This window comes from Perkinsus marinus (genome assembly GCF_000006405.1).
Source record: "Perkinsus marinus ATCC 50983 genomic scaffold scf_1104296962378, whole genome shotgun sequence".
Classification (NCBI taxonomy): domain Eukaryota; phylum Perkinsozoa; order Perkinsida; family Perkinsidae; genus Perkinsus; species Perkinsus marinus.
The window spans coordinates 302,404-328,707 of record NW_003205427.1 but is presented as its reverse complement, the minus strand read 5'-3'; the positions used below and the strand labels follow the sequence as shown (position 1 = coordinate 328,707).

Here is a 26,304-nt window from a genome sequence, read left to right as displayed (position 1 = left end):
ACCTGGTTCTTCTTTAATTCCTTTGGCGAACGTTTGCCATGAGTTATCGAACCATGCTCTACTATCAAGCCAGTATTATCGTCTACCTGCCTGTCGTTTGTGAATGTACAACTGCTTTGCTACGGATCATGATCAATGTCAATGCCTTGTCACTGGGAGGATGTGGAGGAAGGATGCTTCTTTGATTCTGCAGTTACAGCTTGTCGCTAGTGCCACTATTGCATTTTGGAAGAGCAAAGAGGAGTGGTTATGATCTCCCTGATGACTACGCTGAGTGCTCGCATGGTCCACGCGAAATATCGGGAGTTTATGCCTCGGAGTGTACGAGTACTATCTGGTCACCTGCAAGCCTCATGACGCACCAGCATGCTGGGTCAAACCGTACGCCGTTGTGACGGTAGAGTATTCGAGGTCTTGAGATATGATAGAGGATCTCGTGACGGGATCATCATCAATTCCATGCTTCATCCTCTCACGGAATTCCCATGAGAGGACGAAGCATGGAATTGTTTGTCCATCAACGCATTCTACGATCGTACCTGTACTAAGCATTTCAACTCGCGTGGCATTTGAAATGACAGCAGCCTAGCCCATCTTGCGCGGTTAAGGGTTGGATCGGGAGAAAAGTGCCACGATGCCTCGAGCCGTCACTTTTCACGAATGCGTCACATTAGATACCCCAAGACCAGGGTCTGTTTGTTCCGGGAAGAAGTTGTATGCACACGTCACACGCCGAAGATCAGCTCCTGGAGATAGCCACTACGCAACGCCCAACATGCTCCCTACTTGAAATAATAGCTATGATTTCCGAGGCCATATTTTGGTATTCGAGCAACTCATTGGTGCAACTTGCTGTGCTATGCTTTCGTACTCCCCCCGGTCTTCCGAACTTCGGCCATTGACGAGGCAACGCGGTACGAAAGAATTGGAAAAGAAAATTGCACAGATAGAGAGAACGGCTCTAACAGGAGAAATGTTCTCTATCCATGACTTTTGGACAAACTTGTGAAGGTTGTTGATCGTGTTCGCTAAACGATCATATCACTAATGCTACACTGTACGTGCGAATGCTCAACTGAACAAAACCCGCCAGACCAACTTGGTCTCGTCAAGTGCGCTTCCCGAACAACACGGAGGAGAAGTATCGAGAAAATAACGAGCAAGTGGAGTGCAGAACAATATGGCCAATACGAAGGGAAGGAAGAAGAGGATATGAACGACATGTGCGCTCAAGAGCTCTATTCAACGTCCCAAACGAATTTTCAGAAGTAGTGGGTATATCATCGCCAATTATTGTCCATCATAACTCGGCAAACGGCAGTACGAAGATGCAATGCGACTAGCAGATGCGCAGAGAGATCACATAGTACGTTATAATAATACAGCAAGAGGTTCACTCTCATGCAGAGGTGGAACGCCACTGAATGATAATATGGAATATTCACTCATAGTGACGATGAACATGAGAAGAGGAAGCGCCTCGGTGGTACCGTATATAACTTGAGAATAGTGAGTGTCCATAGATACTGCACTTACGCTTACTGAGATCACCCGTATTATACGAGTGTCGAAGACAGACCACTGATGTCGAGACAGGAAAATACACAATAACAAATTCCATAGTGGTAATGATCAGTACGACGACTACGAGCACGTATACAGTTCCTCTTTCCACCACGGCTTCGCAACCATAAGAGACTAAAAGTGAAGAACTACTACCAAGGAACGCCGATTTTACAGCATCCTTGATAGTAAACTATGGAATCCCTACTTCAACTACACTGGTGACACACACCAGACAAACTACTCGAAAAAGGTCACATCGTTATCGAAGGATACACACTTGGTCGCTGAGGCTGATGTAGACGCAGATGATCGTCGACTGCAACACGCAGGAGCCTCTTCTGACGGCGAACATGATCCTTCGGCACTGTTATCGATCCCATGACCAGAAGGATATTTCTGAGGGAACCGGTACGACTCGAGCCCCTTACTACGAGATCTTACCCAGGCTGTGGCTTCTCGTATTGGTGTGCCTTCAATCGTCTCCTTGGACGTTAACGATAGAGAAGAGCATGACGAGTCGATATCAGCAGTTACTTCATGAGAATGTTCTTGCTGCTCTGGTGTTTCCTGTGTTCTAGCATGACTGTTCTCCGTCATCGCGTTAAATATAGCCGTCCATAGAGGCACCAGGAGCGGATCTCGAGGCTCCAGCCCGTCAAGAACAGCGAACATCTGAGCTCTCCAGGCCTCTGATACCTAACAGGGACGATTCGCAAGCCAAATGTGACCACAACCGACTACTACCTCTTGTCGAGATATAGTGCGGCGGTTATCAACACACGTAATGACAGTCTTGACGGAGTAACCAGGCCTATCCTTAGGGGCAGCTGCTGCGTTCGACGGAAGGCTCCTATTTACCGTTCTGCTACTACTACTACTATTGGTAGTATGCTCAACTTCGCTTCGCATTATAGTACTTGGATGATAAGACTAAGCCAAAAATCACATCTCGATAACTCAACCCCTGCACAACCCGACAAGGTGATCAGAAAATACAGAGGATTCGGCAGGCGAGGTTTTCAAGATCGACAGAATGACAAATGCAATGCTTCGAAGGCTCTATTAATACAGTATCATCATGATGACCGAAAATAACAGCCGCATGTGTGATTATGGTGACGGTCGTTTCCTTTTCTTCAAACCAGAGAGTGTAAAGCGGTAAGGATCTCTTCAGTGAGTTCACTATATACTGATACGACAGGCTCCTATAACGACGACGGCTAAGCTTCTTGCGCCTGCTTCCTGTGTCGGGGTCGGTGACCGGATAAGCTAATCACAGGAGGAGCGGTACGGAGGATCACCGGTTGGTGGGGTCCCAATTAGTGTTTAGAAGTTGCAACCATTGGCAATGCGCCATAGGAGACAACAAAGCGAAAACAACTTGAGCGTGAGCAAGCGTAGGTGCTGACAGAAGAATACTTTGGGTGCTCATGAGACAGCCCATAGACATTCAGGCACTACCGCCCATGAAACATCACGAGCAGCTGCTTATCGGAACAACTCGATGGTAGAATACGGCAGAACTAGTGTAAACCCGCAATCTACAGCCGGGTTTGATTCAGGAATCGACTCTGAATATCAGAATTCGAATCCCTGAACACTCGAACACGTGCCATATCTTAGTCCGACTCTAGGTGGGCTCGGCACCGCCCCGCTATATCCAGCTATTTCAGATTGATGTTTACCCGGAGAGTGGAAGACCAATCGCAACGGTGGTTCGTCAGGAGAGCTCGTTAGATGAGAAAGAAAATGGGTAGAGTTACGGGAAACCGGTAATCGACGTAACCATACACAGGGAAATTAACTGTAGGTATGTTAAGACCAAGACCAAGAGGAAAGTAAGACTGCGAATAATGCTGAAAGATACACATATCGATGAGTCAATTAAAACGGTCCTTAATAACGAGCAATACACGATACAACAATCACGTTCTTCTGGTCTAAGGCTGCGGCCATTGACCTCGTCTCCTGAGTCCTTCGTCCCTTGACGGGAGTTCAGAACGGCTCGATTCGTATTGATGTTTCGTCAGATTACGGAGATATACACCTCATCTCAGGTCCAACGGTTGAGTTCACATGGGATGAGAATCTAACAGTTTCATGCTTCAACGAATCAATTAGCGCACGCCTGACCATGAGGAAGGATTAAGTCCCGTGACAGTAGCATCATCAATTAGTGCGAGTCGCACTAATTGATGATGCTACTGTTGATTGATGTGCGAGTCGCACTGTGCGACACGAATTCGAACACGGATGGATTTGCAATATTATGTGCCATAGGCGCGCGCGCCATCATGATCGATAGATTTCTCGACGGAGGTGTACCGGTTTTGATGCTGCTGCTCCTCCTCCGTATTATCTTCATGTGGTCTGTCGCTCAGTTGACTGTTGTTATCAGTAGTAGTAACACCACATTGGTTCTGTGGCGATGGAGGTATACGTATCCCGACTCTTACAGCCGTCAGTGAGCGCCATACACTCTCTGGCGTTCAGTGACAAGGAAGATCTACTGGCAGTCGGGTTATCCGATGGCTCCATACAGCTACTATGTGCCAGTAAGGAGACCCTTATAGTGGATGCTCTTATATATTGACAGGTACTTGGGCGGTTAAGTGCGTCATACCCGGGTGTGAAGGAGAAAGGTCAGTGAGACGACTGTGCTTCGTGGAAGGGCGCCTATTCTCTACTGGAGTGCATGGACAGGTGAACGAGTGGTCTACTGATACCGGCAAAGAAATGTAATAAGGGTGAGAGATGAGATATGGGAGGTAGTCGGTCGCTTTAGGGGATCATATCCATCCAATGGAGGAGCTATATGGGACATGGCAGTAGATGAAGAGAAGAAGCTCCTGGCCGTGTCTACTGAAAGCGGCGCCATACCGATGTATTAGAGTGTAGTAGATGGTGATGTTAGGTAGTGGTGACAGATACTCCTTGGGTCCGTCCGGTTCGACTACTCTGACCCGTCTGGGAGAACTCAAGGGGGAGTATCAGGCAGCTAAGAAGAAGGGTGGTGGTGGTGGTGGTGGCAGTACCCGAGCTCTGTCGGTATGCTTTGGCATAGCCAAGGATGGTGATACCAGTTATCGGACAGTATACGCCGGCAATGATAGAGGAATCATCAGTGAATGGCGACTCGAACTGAAGGGAGGGGATGATGGTAATGTGCTCGGAGAGTGGTATGGGAAGCACACGAACGCTTGTGGCTCAATACATTGGGAAATCTCCATTTTATTCGTGCGACTCTGGCATGGAGTATAGTGACATGTTCGTGGCATACGATCACGGGTTCGAGTCCCACTAGGGGTATTTTTCAGGTTCTCTTTCTCTCGGCAACACCGTCTGCGTATCGGACAGCATGCGTATCTTGCCACACACTAATGTTGGTGGTGGTATATTGGTGTGGACCCTGAAGGCCTTATCGAATGATAGGATAGTATCGGGTGACTCATCGGGCTGCCTCACGGTTTGGGATGTGGACAAACACGTTCAACTGCAAAGGGTACTACAAATGGGCCGGTTTACCCTTGCGAAAAGTGGGGAATTTACTCCGATTCGGTGAGTTATTGACCCCAACCAGCCTCCCTGATGTTTAGATACGGGAACATCAGGCGGATATCCTCTGTATGACTGTGAGAAGAAGTAAGCGTGAGTGTAAAATGACATGTGTGGGAATCGATCCGGGGATCTCCGGGGCGATAGTTGTGTATGCATTGTGATAGGCTCGGCGAACCACGACTTGGCTATCTTTACCACTGGCGTCGATGCCAAAATATCCAAGTTCGCTGAGACCACCAATGGGGAGCTCAGTGTGAAGACTTCGTAGGATTGATTGATTTCAGTTCCCGACGCCCAGTTGAAATCTGTCAGATACTTCGTCAACCGTCGGGACGCCAACGCGATTTCCCTCCACCCGCAACGGGAGGTAAGGTGCTCACTCCTATCTTTGTGACTCTTGTGCATGCGTGCAGATTCTGGTCTGCGGTGGTAACGATGGTCAACTCGTGATCACTTCCACTAAGGCGCAGTTTACTCCTGTGAAGCTGCCTCAGTAAGGGAAAGGGTCCTTTTCAAAGGGAGGACGGCCCGACAGCAGTGATGGTAGTTTGCAGTTTTCCTATCAGTTTCCACGGCCTAGCATCCTCACCGGCTGGTGGCGGAGTTGTTCGTTGCAGCAGCTCGCGCAGATTGGTGCTCACTGTATGGCGGAACTCAATGAAGATATGGTAGTTCAGCTCAGGAAGTGACGGAGGAGTGGTATGGCCATGCAGGTACATACCTGATGGGAATTCTTCCGCTTCCATAGCTGGATCGAGCGAGTCCCTGGACATGCTTACTAACGGTGTTGGGCTGGATACTCCTACCCGAATCAACAAGCCCATCTGTTTGCAAGAGGTAGCCCTCAGCTCAGCTGCCCATATAGTGGCATCGGACATGACCAATGATGGGGAGTAAGCCGAACGGTCCTCGTACGTTGTAAGGGCTCCCCTTCAGAGTGATCGCTTGCTGCACAGCTGATGGTGGAGTACGTATTTTCTCCTTCGCTCTGGACGAGCTGGAGCTCTCGAAGTTGGCGGTCGTTGCGGACCTCACTAGTGTCACCGCCTTGTGCCTTGACCAAGTGTCTGAGGGGTCCACGATTTGGTAATAGCGCCGTTTTATCAGTCAATTTTTTGATGCTGATGGTACGCTCAGCTACGCTGCGGATAGTGACACTGGGCGTATTCAGCTTGTGGATACCGCGGCTTCCCCCGTCGAGCATATCCCATGGGGTAAGTACTGTCTTATGGTGTTAGAGTAGACAGTTGAGTATGGGATTAGGTTCTCCTTTCCGAGGCGTGGTTACTCGTATGGCTCTGTCTCCTCTCATGAAGAACGGCAGTAAGTGTTTGGTGGTGGCGGATAGTTACGGTGATGTTCACTGGTATTGAGGGAGGTCCTGGGTTCGATCCCTGCAGGAGGCATTTTTATCTCAGCATGGGCATATCGAGTCGAAGCTCCGAGCCAACATTCTGCCGAACCTGTTGTTTGCCCTCTCATCGTCGCAGTAAAAAGGCTAAGCGTCGTATCGGGGCCATCGAAAACCGGAGCACTGGGAAGATCTTTGCCACTTCGATCACCTTCAGCACGGATGGAAGTCTATGGTAGTTGAAAATGTCGCTTGCGGGAATCGAACCCGGGTCTTTTCCAGCTTCGTCACAAGCAGCAGTTCGATGCTATACTGCTTCAAGATCGGCCCTAAGACATTCGACCTCCTCTGGCACGTCGATATTCGGTCGAATATCAACCAAGGTCACCGCCAGCACACTAAAGGAGCCGTGGCGGAATCCCTCGTTGAGATCCCCGGACAGATCTTCCATACTGTACAAGTGACTTCAGTCGAAGCCAAAACCAAACAGGGCTCACCAACCAGTGTCAAAGTTCTGCTGTAAGGCGTAGGGATTGTACCTTGCAATGTTGCTGATCCCATTCCTTTCCAGATTCGCTGACAGCCTAATATTAGCTGGCGATATCAAGTGCCGTGAGTCCCCTGTTTCAGCTGCCTTCACTGTGGTGAAGAGTCGCTTTTCTGATGACACCGAGTCGAAACGGTGGATGGGTTCACATATTCTAGGTGGGCGATGAGGCGGCCACCATCGATTTGTTGGATTTACGGTATGATATTTTCAGGATGTGCCCAGTTGGACGAGCGAGATTGGTTGCATGGTCTCACTGACACCCTTCCGAGTGGAGTTACCGAGGCAGGCACCTCCCCGAAGAAGTATCGGCGGAGGGCCAACTCGACAGCATCAGCGGATGGTAGGGCGAGCGCTGTTGCAGGAGTGGACAGATCTTTGGTAAGCAAGGTGGTATTGTTCACTAGTGTGCACTATGTTGTCCTTGTACAGGTTCTGTGCTCGGTGATTGACCAGGCCGATATTGATCAACAGCTTCCGCCTGCCTTCGATCGAAAACGATTCTACCGTTGAGATCATTCAAACGAGTTGTTGCGTCGCTCCGCTTTCCATCAGAGCTTCTTGCGAGATGAGCTGTGGTCATCCTAACCGAAATATTACCAACGTAAAAGTCTTCTATCTTCGAACTGTCGTCGTTTCTCCATCATCATCATCATTCGGTTGATACACTGTATACGTTAGCCCTCTCGCCCGTCGTTGGTGATGACGCCTTTCAACCACGTTATCGATCTCTGAGGAGACTTGTGCTGTCAATACTCTTCAATGAGGCTGTCTATAGACACTTGTCGAGTGACTTTAGGTTGGCTACGAGGTCTCTGCTATTACTGGCTTATTGCCTGAGTTTATATCATCTGTTATGTGATGATTGGTGGTAACAACCAGTCAGTCGAATCCATATAACGTCCGAACATATATGTATGTCTGTGATTGCCCGATAAGGCGATCAGAAGTTTTTATCGCTCTTTTCTGCGACATAGGAGAGTTGTTGCCGGGCTCGGACTGTGGAGTTGAAGATGAGGGAGTTCGAGGACGTAGAATCAGAGCAATACCAATTGCAATGGACGTGCCGAGGTTTGAACTCGGGGCCTTCTGCATGCAAAGCAGACGTGATACCACTACACCACACGCCCGATGCTTTTCTAGAGTATTCGTATAAGATTGCTGCGGAGTAGCTGCATAACGATTCTGAATGTCACGTATATATTTCCGTTCCGCACTGTCGACGCAACAGTGGTGATGAAAGCGGGGTATTATTCACTGCATACCTACACTGTATGGGATGATATCGATCGTGCTACAAATTGTGGCACAGTCGGTGTCATCCGATATGTAGCGATATGTAGCCTACAATGTCGCTGCGGTCTATCTGCTCTTCCACACAACATTACATGAGTGGCACCTATAATGCTCTTGTAATAAGAGTAACCCACATAACGTCTGCTATTCGGAAATTCCATAAAGTAATTTAGCAACTCACCTCACCATAAGCCTCAACCCATCTGTCATCTCCAGCTCAGAAGCTCCATGGAGCATAGCAGAGTGCGTCATTCCAGACGACGATTATTTACCGTCGTTTACTTACAGTTAGCAGTCACAACGATATTATGTTTGACAATATTGTCGGATAGTGGTGAAACCTCGTTCGCTTTTTGAGTTCCTTGAATAGCTCTCGTTCGAGAAGTACAAAGATGAAAAGATCAGAAGAGAGCCTCCCAATAGTACATCGACTTGAACAGTCAAGCAGTACATTTCGTGACAGGAACTCAACAAACGCGTGAAATTCCGAAACGGTCAGTCACACTGTCATGGGTCATCATCACAAGAACACATCATGCAGCGGTGAGCCTCAGCTTGGGACCTCTAGTCAGTTTTTTATACTGTGACATCTCAACCGCATACCTCCGTCCACAATGATAGCCATTCTTAGACCTCAACCATGACTTTATCCGATCCCACTCGTATCTGAACAGCGGTAAATGCATATCCAGACAGCAGCTACCGAAGATGCTCACGGGGCAAACTCCTCCTTCCGCTTGAGGCACCATTCAGCCTGGGCCATCGCTACCGTCCTCATCGGTAACTCCTTTGCCAGTTGCGGCTTCAATCGAGAGAGGCAGTAGGAAAAGGAGAGCTGAGGTAATCAGGATAGCTCGAAGGCCCGCGGGCACCCATTAAAGACAGCATGCACAAGTTATATTTCGCTGGGCAACACACAGCCGAAGCACGATACCAGAAGGGTTGATAAGAGCCTTGACGCTCTCTGTAGCTCTGTAGTATAATGCATGGTAATCATACAGACTTACAAGCTCCTTCGCCTCACTCCACTCAGAGGCCTTATACGACAGCTTTAATATGGCAAACCACACCTTCTGATCGAACTCGCCAAACCGCATCAAGCAGCGAACGAGTTGAGATATGTTGAACCTGTGAGAAGCCACGATGACAAAGGAAAAGCGGCAACACGAACGACTTTGTCGATGGATTTTTCAAATCGACTATCCTTGCTGACAGCTTTTCCACGAGCCTTCCGCACAATATGTTGCCATCAGTAGACTGGGGATGGTACCTACAGCCATCTCTAAATGCCCGTAATGTAGGGATGAAAACCAAGGGCCTTCCTTACTGTCGATGAAGATATGCGAAATCAGCCGCTGCTGTTATTTCTTCCAATGACTGCATTACTGGTACATACGTTACGAGGTCATCGAGCATAGCGACGAACCTGATGAACCCTACCATACGTCACCCTTCCCTATCCTACGCCTTCTTGTCACTAGCCACCACAGGGGCCGTACACTGGCCTAGTCTAGCTAGGTTGAAGGGGGACCAGTCATAGCCATGGTCCCTAGCGTGGACCAGCAGCTGCAACAGGAGCGGGGTAGCCTAGACCAAGATAGCGGCTATTACGTTTTGAAACAGCTTCGTGTCGTTCACTTTCAGCTTGGAGTGAGCCTCTGCTATGGTGACCAAATCTGTCGTAGTGTACCTAGGTCGGGTAAACTGACGAGGGAGAGACCGCTGGGCCGACCGTCCCACCCGACTCCAGCGTTTATTGCATTAACGGCAGCATGAGCGGCCATTTCCAGGGCTGTATAATCCTGAACTCGTAAGAGACCCAAAGCAGCGGCCATCCTAGCGTACTGCTGTACCTAGAGAAGGTGATGGTGACGAGCAAAGACGGCTTAGTACTGAGAGCTTCCGCTTGAGGACCTCGTTGAGGATCCTCCCCATCAACGCAGCGTGGGTGACCTCGCACCTCCCATAGGCTTCCATTACCGTCAGAAGCTGGTCAGAGGTCAGTTGAGGTACCACTCGAGACAAGTACCTGCCAGGGGCCTGACATGTGGGCCGCCACCGAATACCACTATACCGTGCCAGCCTCCCGAATAAGAAGGTATCCCGCAACCGACAGGCTCCCCAGGCGTCTGCTATCCAGACCAGCTGATAAGGCTTATACCTGATGTTAGGAATAGGGACGAAGGTAGATGATGCCTCCAACCTGGCTAGCATGTATTCTCTCGAGAGGTATCGAGTGCACTTCTCCACCATAAACCACATGCCGTCACCAGAGCCCAGCCGGGAGTACAGCCTCGCTAAGCGTGGGGTGTTCACTAACTGCTGCGTTCGTCCTCGCAACTGAACGTGGAGATACTCAGCTAAAACGGTGAGTGAAAAAATCACTTTCTTCGTGATAAACGCTAGTCTCCAGTCGCTCGGGTTGACGTGACCACTTTTACTCTGTACCTAAACCACGCCGAAAAGTAGCAGTAGACAGAGTAATTGAAATAGTCACCTCCACGAGCCTCTGCAAGACCTTGAAGAAATGATGATGTTGCTTAAACTGTCGATGTCGATACAGCATCCATGCATCTAGGACCTGCCCCCAGGATGGAGACCCCTCTCACTGCACTACCACACCTCATCCACTGTAGTCGCCTCTGCAATAGCCTTTGGGAGCTTCCACTGCCAACTGATTGCCTGCTTGTATCTACCCCAACTCCGATGGAAGGGGGATATGCAAATGGCCAACTACATGTGTTGGTGACAATTCGAAAATTCGAGGAGATTCTGGAAATTCCTTATACACTCCTACCCCAAGTCGTGTGCAAACTTCTATAATTAGTGAAGGAGCTCTCCCACTCAGCTGACACTACGTCCTATAATCTGCCCTGGTAGAAAAGACCAGCCTCTGCCTCGACTCGAGCTCCCTCGGGGTCTCGTATCGTTCAATGTATTTCTGCCAATTGCCGTGACCAAGTGGTTTATGATAGCGATAATACCTAACCACGTGTGTGTGCCTCTCGATGGGTGGCCAAAGTGGAAGGTGCCATAAACTCACCAGCGTCCCTTTTTCCTCTGTGAGCCCCACCGGAACGCTTTAGCATAGGAGCCCATGGTCCCCTGCACCCCCGCAAAACTGCGAGTCTGTATGACATCCAGAGGAGGGACGCCTCGGCGGCTAGGGATGATGTGAAGGTGCAGCAGAGATACCCCGCCGGGTCGAAGGGATAAATGCATCCGTTATAACGATAAAAGCAAGCTGTACCCACTACTCCTTCATGGGCGTCTTGAGGCGACGGAGGGATACCCTCCCCTCCTCCAACAACGCTTCTACTAAGGCTACCAACCGTGGTCCTACAGCAGGCTCGAAGGCCACCGAAGCGTTTTCAAGGCCGATACGGACAAAATATATTCAGCAGATTCAAGTAGAAATACACCACGTGACAAGTTTCCCAGACGACCACCCAGACGATTGAGGTTATGAACGACAACAACTGCCGGAGTAAAGAAACGATACTAGTATTGGCCGCTCATCGTATGTCATTACTCTCGTTTGTATGCCATTTGATTACCAGCCAGCCCAAGGAGCCCCTGACCCCTCCAACATACCAACCTGACATCGACTAGTCCTCCTTCATGACCCTCTCCTGCTCAGGGGGCCTGGCGAGGCTGCTACTGTCCTCGGCTTAGCCATACCCGAGACCAATGCAAAACGGCAGGAGATAGCAACGGTCAAGAAATAAAATGACCGCCGCATAGGAGGAGGAGGAGGAGGGAATAATACAAAACACTAGAAGGAGCTCTCAATAGACCGACGAGCCAACGATCAGGAACGCCAAGAGGATGATCATCATCACAACACAACTGGAGGATTGAACTCGCGAAATCATCCCCAGTCGATACACAACGACCCCACTCGGACCTCCTCTGCCAAGCGTACCAAACTCCGAGAATCATACATGCTCAGGATTGCTGTCGACGATTTCAACCCACAGCATACCGGTGGGAGTCGGTTGAGAGGCCCATGCTACTCTGATTTCCGCTGATCCTCCGCCCTCCCCTCTACATGGGATCACACAGCGGCCAGTAACGGGTAAAGGGGATGGGGTGTATTGTAAGACCAGACCGGTTGCTCCCTCTGGGATTCGAACCGGGATGCTACCGAATGTAAAACCACCTCCCTCCCGCGTTGAACAACAACTCATAGATACTTCACCACTAACAACATCGACACCGAATAGAGGCACGGCCTCCCCTATCATCTGGAGATCTTCCAGCGGGAAGTCCTTCAACATATCTACTCTGAGTAGTTCGCCTCGATTGACCTCTTCCCTGATGGTCTCAGGCACACTCCTCTCCTCCACCACTGTCGCCGTCCTAACTGCAGCACTTCCCGTCCAACACCCCTTGCAAGAGATGACCTGCGATGGAGTGATAGCCACTTCATCTCTCAACGACGTTACGATCTCCCACGACTCAGGGTCGACTTCCCCCCAAGGTAGGACCGGTTGGAAGATGACCCTCTCTAGAGGGCGGCCCGACAGGAGTCCACGGAATTGAATCTCCTCAACGAACTCGCGTTGGGAGTTGGCCTCAACTACACACACATGCTTGGCGAAGTCCTCCGGCGATATGCGGAAGTGTACGAGCTGATCTCTCAATAGCGACCACAGACCATCGCCTTCTCTCGGCATCCATGATAGTAATGATCCGGAGAATCCCTCAGCAAGCAGATAAGGGGCAATCGAGTGACCTACTCCAGTGAGATCAAGCACCAGGCCTCCTCTCGAGAGGTCTCCGGATCGATACCCAGAGCATCCCCTTTTCCGAATACTACTAGCAGTCATAATATCGAACTCAGACGCCTCAGTAGCATCCACAGCATACGAGCCATCAAACTCCACAGTCAGCTTAGACTCCTCATACGCCACCCTTACTCTGATAGTCTCCCCCTCCTCCACCTTCCTACGAGGGCATGGGAACACCGCATAGTCCCAGTCGCAGTCCTTGACACTATTAATTCTGATATCGCCATACAAGGTCGCTTCCCACCACACCAGCACGCATGCACACTCCCCTCCTTCCCTAACCTCCACCTCCCTAACCCCAAGGCCCCCAACCTGCCCACTGCCGAAATCAGCTGAGCATACTCTGAAGGTATTCGTCAACGCCCTGTACTGGAATCCTCCCCGACCATGTATGCTCCCATACCCATCCTCCAGACGAACATTCTCCCCCACATAGAGGTTCCTTTCTCGTATAACATCAGACTCGACCACACAGCCATACACTGTACCACGCTCCGGTATCACCAGCGCTTCCTCCTTCACCTGCCCCCGCCTCCTCAGATCCCTCACGACATCCAGGAACCCTTCCCCCAACAATGCACAGTCCATCAGCTCAGCCACGACCATATCCGCTGGTGCCTCCAACACCAAGTCAGCCGAGTCTGCCTGTATAACCTTCACTCGAGGACCGCACGCTCGCCTCGCCACCTCACAAAGCGCCCAACTGCAGTCGCATGCAGTGATCTCAGTTCCCTTTGGAGCACACTCCGCCAGGTAGTAGCTGAGAATTCCAGTACCGCAACCCACATCGATCACTCGATCGATTTGACCTTCCTTATCCCGCATCGCCTCTGCTATCGCCTTCTTGTAGGCCACATTTCTAGCACCATCATTCAGCATTCGAACGTGCCACTCGTTCACGCTCTCCTCATGGAGCCGCTCCCGGACCTGCCGTAACCTAACCCGCACAGGTTCGAACCGCGCCTGGGGCATTTCTTCCAAAGCTAGCAGCCTCTTCCACCCTTCCGAATACTTCCCCTCAGCGCACAACCCCACAATGGACTCCACCTCCCGCGAGAAGTCTTCGAGCCGCTCCCCCATATGTATAAAGCTACTACTGCATCTGATTATACGGAACAATATGGATGCTATGGCCGAGCACACTAGCGACCTCGATAGCTACAGGCCAGCATCGCAGCCCTGCTTCATAACAAACTCATCTATCAGCTCTACCCTCAACCCCACCGAACACGACAACCTACCGCAGCTCCCCTTCATTGTAACAACCCTCCAACACGACAAGCTGTGGGGACTAGAAAGGATATCAGATACGATTCTGATGACGATTATGGTGATGATGAACTACGTCTTCAGCACTACTCCGCATACACTCCAGGATGCTCCTACCAATAGCACTAGTCGCCTTACCCCCACACCATCGGTACTATTACTGGTCTATCCTCTTCTTCTCCAACCTCCATCACCTCCACTTCCTCCTCCTCCACCACCACCACCGGTTGCTTCCCTTCCCCATCAGCAACTTGTCCAACAGGCTGTTCATCATCCTCAGGGACCTAACTTAACCATCGCCACCCAAACCCGCCTCACATCCCTACCTCGGCGCCAATCACTGCACCAGCACCAGGAGGAAGAGGCTGCATTGGCTCCGTCACCTTAGCCGCTGCATCCGCTGTCTCGTTCGCTAGATAGGAACTGAAAACAGTCGATCACATCAAGTACGTCCTACCATAGCAGCCCTTTCGGCCGTTCAGCCCTACAGGGGCGCTCATGAGAGCTTTATAACGCGACACTCCTACAATCTTCCATGCCTCAAAATTTGTCGCGCGCCACAAAATTCTGCTACTATTACTACCATTTAAAAGGGAATTTAGTCGATTGCTTAACGAACTCTTCAGCAGCCCATCGGCTCTCGAAGCGCACGATACAGCTATCCTCCCTCCATATGAAGTCCCGAACACCCTTTACATCCAGGACCTACGTACCACGTGAAAACTCATACCATTTCTCCCCCAACTTACCCTGAAATATTCCATGACCACTGGAACCGAATCGAAATCCGAGTCCATCTCCTCCAACAGCACTGCTCTCGGCCGATTATCCAACGTCATTCGGTCTTGGGACTAAAATGCGTTGAGGAAATGCAAGATTAGCAAGTCAACACCACCTCCTTGGACTGATTCTTCTGAAGTGCTTGCATACCCGCATACCGTGCCCGAATCGCTGCATCTCGAGCCTACGGAAGGTCGAGAAATGTCTCTACCAAGATTCGATCCCGGAGCCTCCCCCTGATACCTTAGCCTTCTCCGCTTTCTCCTTCTGCATATCTTCCGATAGTGCATGCATCTGTTCCTTCACCTTCTCTGAAGCAACACATGACTGCCAATTAATCGGCCAAAAAATAGCCTCCCTGGGATTCGAACCCACGACCTCTACTCACCTAGCATCTTCTTATACATTTCCTTCTGAGTCTCTGATGTCCTAACACAAATGACTCCCTCAAGACCGCCATCTCGGTACGCTTATTTTAGGACCAAATCTAACTCGGTGAATCAAACTACCCAACAACAACAACAACAACAACAATAGCAACAGCAACAACGACAACAGCAACAACAACGACAACAACGACAACAACAACAACAACAACAACAACAACAACAACAACAACAACAACAACAACAATAACAACAATAACAATAATAACAACAACAACGACAACAACAAGCTGCCACCCTGTACTACTTTTCATCCGTTAACTTCGATAGTAGCTGCTTGACAGTCTCCGACATCCTCGATAACACCGCCACACGTTGCATCTCCTGTGCTTGCTTCGCCTCCCTCGCCTACCCATTACCATCTCAAACTCTAATCATCCCAACACCGCCACCACCTACCGCTCGTTGATGCTGATGCTCAGCATTTTCCAATACTAAATTACCTGCGTGTCGAGGTTGCTGCTGTTGTTGTCGGAAACCTGCACCAATATAAACTCAACCCACCCTACCAGCGTCGTCCTCTACTACTACCCTTTCCTCCACCCTCACGATACCCTCCTCCTCGTCCACCTGGCCTTCCACCTCCCGGAGACGAAGCAACTGTCAGTCACCACTCTCGAATCCATCTAAGATACATATATGCCTACTTGCAGCTCCTCCCATCTGAGGCATCGCCGACGGTGATCCAGCCGGTAGGTTCGTCACTTGCCACTTTACCTAACCCAGGTTCGAATCCCAGCAACTACACTTCTCCCATCTCCCCCCCCACCTGTATCTCAGGATGACCCAAAACGGGCTCGGCCATCATCGCTATTGCCGATTGCCGATTACTGACATACCACACCAATGACAATTCCCAACTCCACTTCAACTAACAACTGTAGTATTACGTGAATTCCACCGTAGCATTGCCCTCCTCCAGCTTGCAGTGAACTCCACTCACTTCCCTAAAATCAACATATCACCACCACCTATGCTTCCTCCCCGCCTCACCCGTATTTCTGGCAATGCTGGAATAAAGCCGGTAAGGATACATCGGCAGGAATATTACTAAGTATCTGACCAACACCACTTAACCAACCGTCACGCGCCACGAAATTACCCCTACCAGTGTGCTGGGTGGTGGTGCTCTCGGAGGAGGTGGTGGAGGCTGCTGGCCATACCCTCCTGCACCTGAATGATGTCCACGTGGATCGATAGACACAATACTACTGCTACTACCAGCCACTGGTGGGGGTGGAGGGAACTGCGGTGGCAAGGGAGCATTCATTTGCCGAGGTTGGAACCTGCCACATACGACCATACCAATCCTACACTTCTCGACCCTCTTACGTTGGATTGCCCGGCTGCCCTGTTGGGAGCTGCTGACCCCAGGCCTGCTGTCCAGCGTATCTACCAGACGCAGCGAAATGGTCAAGCCCCGTCTCCGCCCTCTTCGTACTGCGCACTCCCCCAAGCTGCTGTAGCTGTGGTCGGTCCTGTGGAAGGTGCCCCTCCCCCAAATGCCGCAGTAAGATCATCGTCATCGTCTCCGTACCTACACCCTGCATCCCACCTTCTCTCCTCAACACTCCTCCCTACCCAAATTGAGCTGCCATGTCATCATCATTGAAACCATCCTGTTTCGGCGGTGGAGGCTTAGCCGGATGGAACCGTTGCCACCACGGAGTGTTGTCTTCCGCCTTAGTCGAACCTAGACGTGCATAGTGCCTCCGTCAGCAGTAGTAGCCTCCCTCCTCCTCTTCTTCTACCTTCCTTCTCTTGACTAGTCCCCTCAGGGCCACTGGTTGGGGAATCGTCCCCATACCCCAGAGGATCCTCATCATCACTAACGCCACTATTTCCCATCTGATTGTACGGGAATGGCAGCTCTCCGTCAGACCTGAACGGCTCGATATCTCCACCACCGTCCTCTCCCTATCCTACCCATCATCAACAGGAGGCAACTCCTCTTGAGGAGCCGGAGGAGGAGGAGAGGCCTTGTCCTGTGATCGAGACCGTGACCTACTAGCCATCCGGCCTCTATGGCTTTCACCACCTACCCAACGATGAACTGTTGGACGTCTTCCTCCCCTCTACAACTACCTCTCCTGCCTCGGTCATCCCTATGACGATCCTCTTGATAATAGGAGTCTCTATTGCTGCCTCTAGTGCCTCTCGACCTCCCTCTAGGAGATGGACTCCTGTAGTGACGATCTCTTCGTGAGGTCCCTCGGGTTGGCATTAGCTCGGGAGGTAATGCTGATCACTGCATTATACCACAACAACGCAAGTCGATTTTTTTACAGGACACGTATCGTCATCCCTATACTTCACCTCTGCCAGAGTCTCCCTCTTCACTATTCAGACCAGCTGGCATGACCATCTGCTCCGACTTTCCAGACGTGGCAGATTGTTGCTGAAGACGACCATATACCTTCCAACTCCCCCAGAGAACATCACAACCAAAGCATGGACGGGGCCGGGAGGCAAACTACCGAGTGAATTGATAAGGCTTAGGTCCATCCATCATTACGGCGAGGACCCTTCCCTCCCTCCTGCGTTCACTATATTAAATTCTTCTCTGTCCCCACTTATCACAAGATTTACCGACGAGGAGTTCCGATGCAAGTCCGAGGCGTCGTCATTAAATCAACATCATCACCACGACGTTTACCACCTCAACTCGTGTTGTTGATGAAAATAATTCCCACTTGCAAACTTACCCTTTCTTATTATTCCTCAATGATCTCAAACATGGAACTTCTCCTCGAGTATTGGTAGAAATGAATATGAACACGCTAGACCAACCACAGAGCAGGACAGGATTACATGAGGGCTTAGGTCCTCCATAATACTCCCTTCATGCAATGGAGAAGACGCATGTGTGGAAAATACTGGGAAAAGGGCGGATGCGTTACCGCGCCGTCTCCTTTGCCTCGCAGGGTCGCCGATAAACGTTTCAATGCGACTTGCCTCAGCCATTACCGTGTTAACACTATGGGCATTATAGAAACAATCTTCCTTCTCTTCTGCCTCCTCCTCAACGGTATTGGCCTCCTACGAGTACTCCCTACCCTTCTCTTCGGGCTACTCGTATCCTACGGTATACGCATCATCACCACCCCTACCCTACCCTACCTCTACTGTAGGTGCTTGGCTGAGCATACCATCACGGACATCACCATTCACTAGAGCAGCAGCAGTCACGACCATTGTTTGTGCAACTGCTACGGCTATTATTTATTACCACTGCGGGTGAGGAGGAAGAGGAGACCTCCCATGACCGCTTCTCGCCCTCCTCAGAGCCCTTGCTATGGTCATCTGCCTTTCTTCCTGGTCACTAACTCAACTAGCCTTGATCCCTGCCCAGGTGAGCATCTACCGTACCGGCACATCACGCTTATCCTCCTCAGTTTACCACAGCCGTTATTCCCGGGCTTCTCGCCTTCGTCCTTCCCCACGCTCCCTTCGGCCTCCTCTGGCTTTTCCATCCAATAGGTCATCTCTGCTTCCAATGTACCCATAATCACTACCCCTACCCCCCTCACCCTCCTCACAGGCACGATACTTTTCCTTTTCCCTACAAGAACCTTCTGTTGGTCGAATGAGCGAAGCCGCCGCCATTCACGATGCCTCAGAGGCAACCCCACATCTTGGTAACAACCACACCCCCTCCAGTGTGCCTCCAATGCTAATCAGGTCTGCCTAGCCTTTTCTATCTGGTCTGAATTCTCCACCCTCTGCCCAGGTATGGCAGTCTCCCTGGTCGGCATTTTACTAAGGTGGAAGCGCAACTCTCTCCTCAGTCGAGGGTGACCTGTTCTCTCAGTCGTTCAAACGGCAACTACAGGACCAGCAACAACCAGAGTGCATGGCCATCCACCGTCACTGGTGTATCGTCTGATCGCAACCAAGGCACCACCTTTATAGTTTTCGTAAGTACTACTCCTTCACATTACCGTCAATGACAATACTACTAGGTCCATGGCCTGGACTTCAACGACAGCCAGTGGATAGCAGGTCGCATACTCCTCCCTCGTCTCCTCCATTCTGCTCAGAGGAGGTCTCCATCATTCGTACAATAATCTCCTCTACTACCCTCCTCAGGATCCACACCAGTGCTATCAACTTGCATACGGGAGGCTGGCTGGAGAACGATCATAAAGCTGATGAAACTGTCGATGGTTATATGACCATCCTCCATAAGCACCTTCGAGACCTTGGTGGTGATGCTAAGCTTGATAACATCGTAGGGGGGGGTCTTCGTCGATCTCTGTAGGGATCCTCATTTCGTAGGTCCTGATTGGCCATAGCCTCGGTGGCTTGATATGTGAGGACTACTGCCGATCTCGACGTTGTGCCATGCTAGCCCAGGATCGCAATACAGAGCCTGGTACGAGTTGGGCTCGGTGTGGTATTGATCGTTGCCGCTTAGTCCCGATTGGAGGAGTCGTCTGCATCTGTTCTCCCTTCGACGGTGCCAAGGTTGTGTCTCTTATCCCACCAGAGCTCCGTCACGGCGTAGGGCCTCTTCACCCCCTTCACGGACAGCTCTCGATCAGATCCATCTATCCTTGCATCGGAAGCATAGTACACTACTACGTGACATCCATGACGACCACCAACGTAGGGAAGCTATCGCGAGGCCGCTAGAGTGATGCATGGGCGCCTAGGTACCAGCAGCAAACAGAGAAGAGAGGACTGCAGTATCTCCCCTTCTCCCGTGCCGAGATCCCCAACCAGGTAGTCTAAAGCGACCATCATATCCGATATCATTCATGGTAGCGTTTTCTCTCCTAAACGAGAGTATACCAACGCGGCGTTGTTGTTCGTGTGGATTCGGCATCTATTGTGCATGGCCATCTGGGGAGAGGACTGGAAGGAGGAGTAGTACTCTACGTGAGGTTGTCATTGAGTAGAAAGAATTGCTATCAGACATCCGCCTATACCAGGCGAGGACAAATTGGCTGAGCTCAGCTTACCCCTTACCACAACCGCGATGTCCGAGAGTGATATTAAAATGCGGACAGGTCATCATTTCCTGGAGATGTATTTTTTCTATCTGGGACGCAGATACGGTTACAGGCTTTACCCCTAACGATGGTCATCCGACTGGACTTGCCATGTCCTTCCATAGAATGCACATGCACGCCGTTTGGGATGCCTTCTCGGGGACTAGACTGCGCAAGGTTTTGGATGCAGCAGGCGAAGGTAGTAGGGTAGACCTACTCCCTGTGGTTCAATGGGAATGCTCCTCTTAGGAGATGCTGAGAGTAGTACTCGACAGCCTCTGAAAACTAAAGTCACGGTTTCTACCAGTGGCAAACTGACGGATGGTAGGCACGGCTGGAGCTACTGATCATCATCATCTTGAGATGGGTTCAGATGATGATTGTTCGGGCTCGTCGAGCCACCCCATAGTCCCACCGCGGCACTTCTCCACCTTCTCGGACGTGTGCCTGTGGCACTGTGGTCATTACAGTGCCGTCATCAGTACCACGACGTGGATGCATATAGCGGAGTTTATCAGAGTTTATATAATTGAAGGCAAGGGCAGTGTAGTGTACACTTACGGCTGTCAACATTATTTTGCTTATTAAACGTATTTATATACCGCACCATGATCAAATCTTGCTATCATACGCATGTTGTCGAGCTCGTGCACTGTTGTGTTGATTCCCAGTTGGATGCGTTATGGCTGTAGGAGGCCTGGATCACCACCACAATGTGAATGGTCACACTGAGGACTTCAAATACTTCATCGAAAATCCTCCGACCAAGAATAACATATCAACGAAGTCAGTCTTTAGCAAATGTAGGCAGGCAGCAGCCGTGCGCTCTGGTTCGGGGGGGTCTAGGGGTCTGCCGAGGCTTGTGATCCTCCCACTTCGACGGGTCATGCACTCGATCTGGGTATCGTCGATCGACAGGGGCAGACCGTCTCTTAAGGCTGGGTATACCGGTGAAGGCCGTATAGGGATACTCGAGGAGAGTGGTCGGGCTCAGCTTGGGTGCTGCTGGTACGATCACGGGGTAAGTGCACATTTATCTGTTGGGAAACCGACTGTTCTACGACGGCAATTTACATCATAGATCAGCTGTGATAATTTCACGGTTAGATCATTTACACTGTCAGTCTGTGACTTTGGTGCAGGAGAGAATGCCGATAATAGCCCAATTCTGCAAGGTCCACTGACCTCAATTGCTGAGGTGCCTACGATAGAGGTTCCGAGAATAACCTCGAGGGTCGTTGCTATCAGAGCTCGAGTCGACGATAGTCTTGGTTGAGCCTATCTGATGATACGGTGGTGTTGTGTTGGTGGTGACGCGGACCACCACACAGGTAGTTGAACAAGGCTAATGACTTCAGCCCATCCAGCAGCGAGTGGCATCGTAGGCTACCGATTCCCGCCTGAGATCCAACAGTTTCTCGATGACAACCACATCCCGTTATGGATTTATGGTAAGCTGCGCTGAGAACTCTACCGTAGAGTCCACAGGAATGACCATAGTGGGCTTTACGTTTGGAGCAAGGCCGACTCTCGCCTCTCAGACCCCTCCCGCCAGCCCATCGTGAGGACTGTTCGACAACGCTTCGATGAGGCTAGTATAGAGAAAGAGTTGTTAGAGGAAATACTGCAAGCTCGAGATCTTCCTGCGGCTGAGAGTGAGTTGTTTATCGATTACGGCATCACCTGTCGAGTTCCTTCGGACGGTCATGATTCTCAGTAGGTATTCAAGAGGAGCCCCTCAGGGTCACTCCCATAGAGTGGCTAGAGCCCCTCACCGCAGCCCGTTTCGGACCCAGCCCTAAGTTCTACTCGATACCCACGGCTACACAGATGAGTAGACTGAACTTATACAAAGGAGGTAGCCTAGCAAAAGCCCTCGCGTCGACCTTATGGCATCACTTCTAGGTCACCTCTTTGGTCTCGACGTTTCTAGCGCCAGTGCAGTATATGCCCTTCTGGGAGAGTCCGGTCCCGAGCCAGGTTCGGCCGTGCTCGACCTCTGCTGCGCCCCCGGGACCAAGTTGCTCATGCTGTCGGAATTGTGTCCGGGTAGCCGGGTGGCAGGTATTGATGTGAGTCGCGACCGGCTCATGGTATGCCGTAGTCTGCTCACCAAGTACGGTGCTCACAATGTTGAGCTCTACCACGGTGATGGTCGGTATGTCTGCAGTAGGCCCATGGAACGGCTAACTGTAGCGAAGAGAAAATCACGAGGACGCAAGCGGCAGCGCCGAGGCTCTCCTGAAGACCCGCCGCCATCCTCGACAACACTCGAGGCGGAAAGCTGGGACTTGGTCTTGTGCGATGCAGAGTGCACCCATGACGGGAGTGTCAAGCACATGCTGAAGCACTTAGAGGCCTCAAGCCGAGACAGTTCTGGCGTGGTTGGTTTCTGGCAACAACAGAGTGAACGCAGCCACCCGATGCCTTGGCTGGACAAGCTCGGCGAGTTGGAGTCTCTGCAACGTGCCCTCATAACAGCGGCTTTCGATGCCCTGAAGCCTGGTGGATGTATGGTGTATTCAACTTGCAGTATGGCAAGGAGGCAAGATGAGAATATTGTAGAGTATCTATTGGAGCACAGGGATGCCGCTGCTCTCTGTCCACTCCCGTTCGACCTTGCCAAGATGCCTTGTCGAGCCGCTATGATGGACAACACCGGTGCTGCTTGTGCCTGTAGATTCGACCCCGCCGATGCCGATGTGGCCCGGGTCGATGCTGGTGGGCTGTTCATAGCCCGGATACGTAAGGCCCTCTGATTCCTCCATGTCGTCGTGGTGTTGCGTAGTGTAATAATCGTATAACCTCTGAGCAGCAGTAGACGAACTAATAGAACATCGTTATGGTTGATACAATACGTATGGGGCATCAGCACCGAGATTCGCATCTTCCCGTGATAGGATCAAACTGCATGTGTCACATCGCTCAGTAGTGAGCCAAGCCTTTGCCTATGTTGAATGTGTGTGGCGATGAAGGATGAGTCATCTTTAGGGAATTCCCGATTAAGGGAAGCTCACCCAAAGACTACTGGTGAACTCACGGACTAACGGTGTAGACTATAGACTGTGGCAGCGTTTCATCGCCATCGACTAACCTAACCCAACACTCCTGGTGATCACGACCGTGCTGTTCAGTCAGTCCAAAGATGGAGAGCTAACCGAGTTGTGGTACCACTGACTGTGTTCAACCCCTGTCTGAAACCCATACCTGCAGTTTCTCGAATGCTATACTAGGACTACTAGATATACGACCACGCAACACCGCCTCAGGAAGGGTTTGCACGGCGAACACTGGCGGTGGAGAGTTAAGTTATCCCCACAACTGCATATCGTCTAGGGCCGTCTACAGTAGTGAGTAGTACACACTACTGGTATCTCCCCATGCCCTCGATGAGGCTTTGACTCCAACGCGATGCTCTAAACCACATAAATAGAGACAGATTACTAATAATACGGAAATGAAGATGAGCCTCGAAGATGACAAGAATACTGCTGGAAGGATGCTATGCCTCTAACGCTCCCGGACAACAGTGGTCCTGTCTCGACCTGCCTCGTGTTGTTGCTCTTGGGATATTCTAACCAAGTCGACCAACTGCCGAGTACGATTGCTATTAGCGATCCATTCTCGGAAGTAGCCTTCCATGAGCTCCGACACTTGCTGTCGTCGCCCACTATCGCTGATTTCATCGAGTTGCTCGCAGACCTTCGCATGAGCCTTTCTCCGTTCCTCCTACCACACCATTTACACATCGTCCTTAGCTGTACCCCCCGACCTCACCAGAGCCTCATAGTAAACCTCAGGCAAAGCTAATTTCCCTACGCAGCCCTCTCCAATTTGATCTCCTTCATACGAAGCTTTCCGAGGTTCGGGGAAACTAATCGTGCTGAAGCTCTCTGGTGCCATCTGATGACAACAAGACCATTGAAAAGAAGGTTTCACACTAGTCCAGTGTTAGAATATATGCTCGTTCGCCTCAGTTGAGCTCGGGAGTTTCCTCACTAATAATAATAGATATATACACAAATTTGGGTAAGAGTGTTCCGAAGTCAACAACAGTCTCTCGAAATTTCCTAAAATTTTCCATATTGTCACCGACATATGTAGCTGACCATGTGCATATTTTCCCACACTGCACCAAGCCTCACGAGATAGTATCCTTGGGTGAGTTTATCCGAACTAGTGGAAGCCGTCGAAGTCCTATTCGATGTAGTGCTAGCCGACGAGGCACGCTCTCCTCCCCCTCCTTCTGGCATGAGAGGACACCATGCTGGATGGGCCCACACACCAGCCTGACCAAGGAGGGCATCACCAATGAGCTTCCTATTGCCTCGACTCACAGCATGCCGATTCGGCGCTTCCCTAGCAGTGCCTAGCATATCCAACATGCCTACTGAACCAAGCAAGGCCGCACTCCCACTATACAACACATTGAAGGGCGCCAACTTGATGCCTCGACAGTCGCCTGTTATGACGGGTGGATTCTGAAACATGGAAAGATGAAGACAGGCCCACTGAGCACAGCGTCAACTTACCCTCGTCAATGTATACAAGTTGACATCCACTCCGCTCTCCAACCTGATGAACAAAACGATTTAATCAACCCTTATACCGTAAATCCGTCACCTTATAGCATTGGTGAGGGTATGAACATTACATCGCTCACAGTTAGCTATAGACACTTGACACGTACAGCAACATAGCACTATGTCACAGTCGACACATCCCACCACTGCAGCGAACCTAGCTGGACCTACTCCGGAAGGAACTGCCCACTACAGTCTACCACAGTGTCCTCACCAGAGAGGTAAATGCTGGTCTCGCTGCAGTTGGAGATGTACACCAAGTCCGTCGGCGGACTACCTCGAGTGGTGTCACGAAGCACAGTGGTTCTGGTCAAGCCCGAGAGGGTCAACGACCGATATCTACAACATTAACACATGCCGTGGAAATGCAGCAGTAGACTCACCCGACGGCGCAAGAAGGGGGACTCTCAGTATTTATGGGCCCGGACTTGTTGGTGCCCAGTGTTGGAGTGTACACTACTTCGTTCCATACTAAATTCGATTCGATCAGCCCCTAAAACGATCAGCAACGCTACCAACAGTAAAATTCAACCACTGGAGCCCATACCTGCAGTTTCTCGAATGCTATACTAGGACTACTAGATATACGACTACGCAAGGACGAGGCACCATTGAGGGCAAAGACTGCCTCGTGAAGGGTCTTGCATGGCGAGCCAAATGATGGACCACCAGCGATGAGAATACTGACAATAGCAGCAGCCATCCAGCCTAGAGGTAGGGAGAGCCCCGAATCGTCGTACCCTAATTTGTCCATAGCTTCTGAGGTGACCTTGTCAATCTTCACCTCTTTCTTAGGTGGCGAGGAGGTTGGTGATGCGGACCCGCTAGGATCCTCATAGCATTGACATACTATCCGTAAAAGACTAGCACAGTGCGTCCTGAGAACAAGAGGCGTCGGAGCATAGGAATGAAGTCCTCGCCTGATAGTACCTTATGAAACCAACTGCCTGTTGGTTATCCCGTCCTATTCGGCCACCACTGAGCTGTGAGGACATGACCATAGATGCTCTAGGGGATTGCTGAGGACATGTCGAAGTGATCAGCCTCGAACGTATGCCAATCGTACTACCTGGGACTGGGAACGGGGAGAGTGTGCCGCTGTTGACACTGAAATAACACAG

The 26,304-nt window shown here is 50.7% G+C and overlaps 7 protein-coding genes and 1 non-coding gene across 8 annotated transcripts; 3 read left to right on the top strand and 5 right to left on the bottom strand.

Annotated features, from left to right (window-relative positions):
* Positions 1-1,491: 1,491 nt before the first annotated feature.
* Positions 1,492-2,498, bottom strand: Pmar_PMAR023030 (hypothetical protein). Its single transcript, XM_002771869.1, has 3 exons — positions 2,311-2,498; positions 2,008-2,262; positions 1,492-1,962 (listed from the first exon to the last, which is right to left on the bottom strand). Exons 1-3 carry the CDS (start codon positions 2,473-2,475, stop codon positions 1,804-1,806), a joined length of 579 nt encoding a protein of 192 aa, XP_002771915.1. The 5' UTR covers positions 2,476-2,498; the 3' UTR covers positions 1,492-1,803.
* Positions 2,499-3,945: 1,447 nt separating this feature from the next.
* Pmar_PMAR023029 (hypothetical protein) lies at positions 3,946-7,981 on the top strand. The gene is made up of 19 exons (XM_002771868.1): positions 3,946-4,121; positions 4,163-4,304; positions 4,352-4,450; positions 4,494-4,726; positions 4,884-5,068; positions 5,163-5,208; positions 5,289-5,388; positions 5,437-5,491; positions 5,538-5,617; positions 5,691-5,792; positions 5,838-6,017; positions 6,061-6,210; positions 6,262-6,338; positions 6,388-6,490; positions 6,543-6,710; positions 6,758-6,994; positions 7,047-7,180; positions 7,237-7,403; positions 7,455-7,981. Exons 1-19 carry the CDS (start codon positions 3,995-3,997, stop codon positions 7,533-7,535), a joined length of 2,466 nt encoding a protein of 821 aa, XP_002771914.1. The 5' UTR covers positions 3,946-3,994; the 3' UTR covers positions 7,536-7,981.
* Positions 7,982-8,080: 99 nt separating this feature from the next.
* Pmar_PMAR023028 lies at positions 8,081-8,152 on the bottom strand. Its single transcript has one exon. It is a non-coding gene; the product is annotated as a tRNA-Ala (tRNA).
* A 699-nt stretch (positions 8,153-8,851) lies between these two features.
* Positions 8,852-9,415, bottom strand: Pmar_PMAR023027 (hypothetical protein; the record flags this gene model as incomplete). The annotated part of the gene is made up of 3 exons (XM_002771867.1): positions 8,852-8,984; positions 9,035-9,153; positions 9,248-9,415. 3 exons carry the CDS (start codon positions 9,413-9,415, stop codon positions 8,852-8,854), a joined length of 420 nt encoding a protein of 139 aa, XP_002771913.1.
* A 490-nt stretch (positions 9,416-9,905) lies between these two features.
* On the bottom strand, positions 9,906-18,801 carry Pmar_PMAR023026 (protein arginine n-methyltransferase, putative; the record flags this gene model as incomplete). The annotated part of the gene is made up of 38 exons (XM_002771866.1): positions 9,906-10,008; positions 10,059-10,171; positions 10,212-10,347; positions 10,393-10,479; positions 10,522-10,658; positions 10,704-10,766; positions 10,816-10,899; positions 10,941-11,010; positions 11,177-11,302; positions 11,362-11,439; positions 11,576-11,657; positions 11,851-11,916; positions 12,304-14,048; positions 14,471-14,493; positions 14,542-14,664; positions 14,707-14,803; positions 14,964-15,085; positions 15,130-15,231; positions 15,276-15,344; positions 15,404-15,471; positions 15,549-15,589; positions 15,854-15,954; positions 16,006-16,085; positions 16,138-16,206; positions 16,254-16,323; positions 16,376-16,436; positions 16,497-16,553; positions 16,600-16,664; positions 16,715-16,779; positions 16,828-16,892; positions 16,939-16,998; positions 17,188-17,299; positions 17,358-17,488; positions 17,533-17,591; positions 17,692-17,789; positions 17,923-18,004; positions 18,574-18,645; positions 18,727-18,801. The coding sequence occupies 38 exons, from the start codon at positions 18,799-18,801 to the stop codon at positions 9,906-9,908; spliced, it is 4,857 nt and encodes a 1,618-aa protein (XP_002771912.1).
* Positions 18,802-19,777: 976 nt separating this feature from the next.
* On the top strand, positions 19,778-20,947 carry Pmar_PMAR023025 (hypothetical protein; the record flags this gene model as incomplete). Its single annotated transcript, XM_002771865.1, has 8 exons — positions 19,778-19,837; positions 19,885-19,981; positions 20,024-20,109; positions 20,219-20,331; positions 20,374-20,475; positions 20,524-20,618; positions 20,662-20,799; positions 20,850-20,947. 8 exons carry the CDS (start codon positions 19,778-19,780, stop codon positions 20,945-20,947), a joined length of 789 nt encoding a protein of 262 aa, XP_002771911.1.
* Positions 20,948-21,948: 1,001 nt separating this feature from the next.
* On the top strand, positions 21,949-23,368 carry Pmar_PMAR023024 (ribosomal RNA small subunit methyltransferase B, putative; the record flags this gene model as incomplete). Its single annotated transcript, XM_002771864.1, has 4 exons — positions 21,949-22,051; positions 22,142-22,255; positions 22,321-22,458; positions 22,506-23,368. The coding sequence occupies 4 exons, from the start codon at positions 21,949-21,951 to the stop codon at positions 23,357-23,359; spliced, it is 1,209 nt and encodes a 402-aa protein (XP_002771910.1). The 3' UTR covers positions 23,360-23,368.
* Positions 23,369-24,110: 742 nt separating this feature from the next.
* Positions 24,111-26,184, bottom strand: Pmar_PMAR023023 (hypothetical protein; the record flags this gene model as incomplete). Its single annotated transcript, XM_002771863.1, has 10 exons — positions 24,111-24,329; positions 24,378-24,503; positions 24,731-24,987; positions 25,018-25,081; positions 25,133-25,175; positions 25,224-25,350; positions 25,398-25,522; positions 25,567-25,676; positions 25,731-26,061; positions 26,114-26,184. 10 exons carry the CDS (start codon positions 26,182-26,184, stop codon positions 24,111-24,113), a joined length of 1,473 nt encoding a protein of 490 aa, XP_002771909.1.
* Positions 26,185-26,304: the final 120 nt, after the last annotated feature.

Excerpts from the sequence above, each read along its gene's own strand:
- Pmar_PMAR023029 (XM_002771868.1), top strand. The coding sequence starts at position 3,995 with ATGGAGGTATACGTATCCCGACTCTTACAGCCGTCAGTGAGCGCCATA. Across the intron at positions 5,209-5,288 it reads CTGTATGACTGTGAGAAGAA|GCTCGGCGAACCACGACTTG; the intron begins GTAAGCGTGAGT and ends GCATTGTGATAG. Across the intron at positions 7,181-7,236 it reads GATGGGTTCACATATTCTAG|GATGTGCCCAGTTGGACGAG; the intron begins GTGGGCGATGAG and ends TGATATTTTCAG.
- Pmar_PMAR023030 (XM_002771869.1), bottom strand. The coding sequence starts at position 2,475 with ATGCGAAGCGAAGTTGAGCATACTACCAATAGTAGTAGTAGTAGCAGA. Across the intron at positions 2,263-2,310 it reads GCACTATATCTCGACAAGAG|GTATCAGAGGCCTGGAGAGC; the intron begins GTAGTAGTCGGT and ends CGTCCCTGTTAG. Across the intron at positions 1,963-2,007 it reads TACGAGAAGCCACAGCCTGG|AAATATCCTTCTGGTCATGG; the intron begins GTAAGATCTCGT and ends CGGTTCCCTCAG.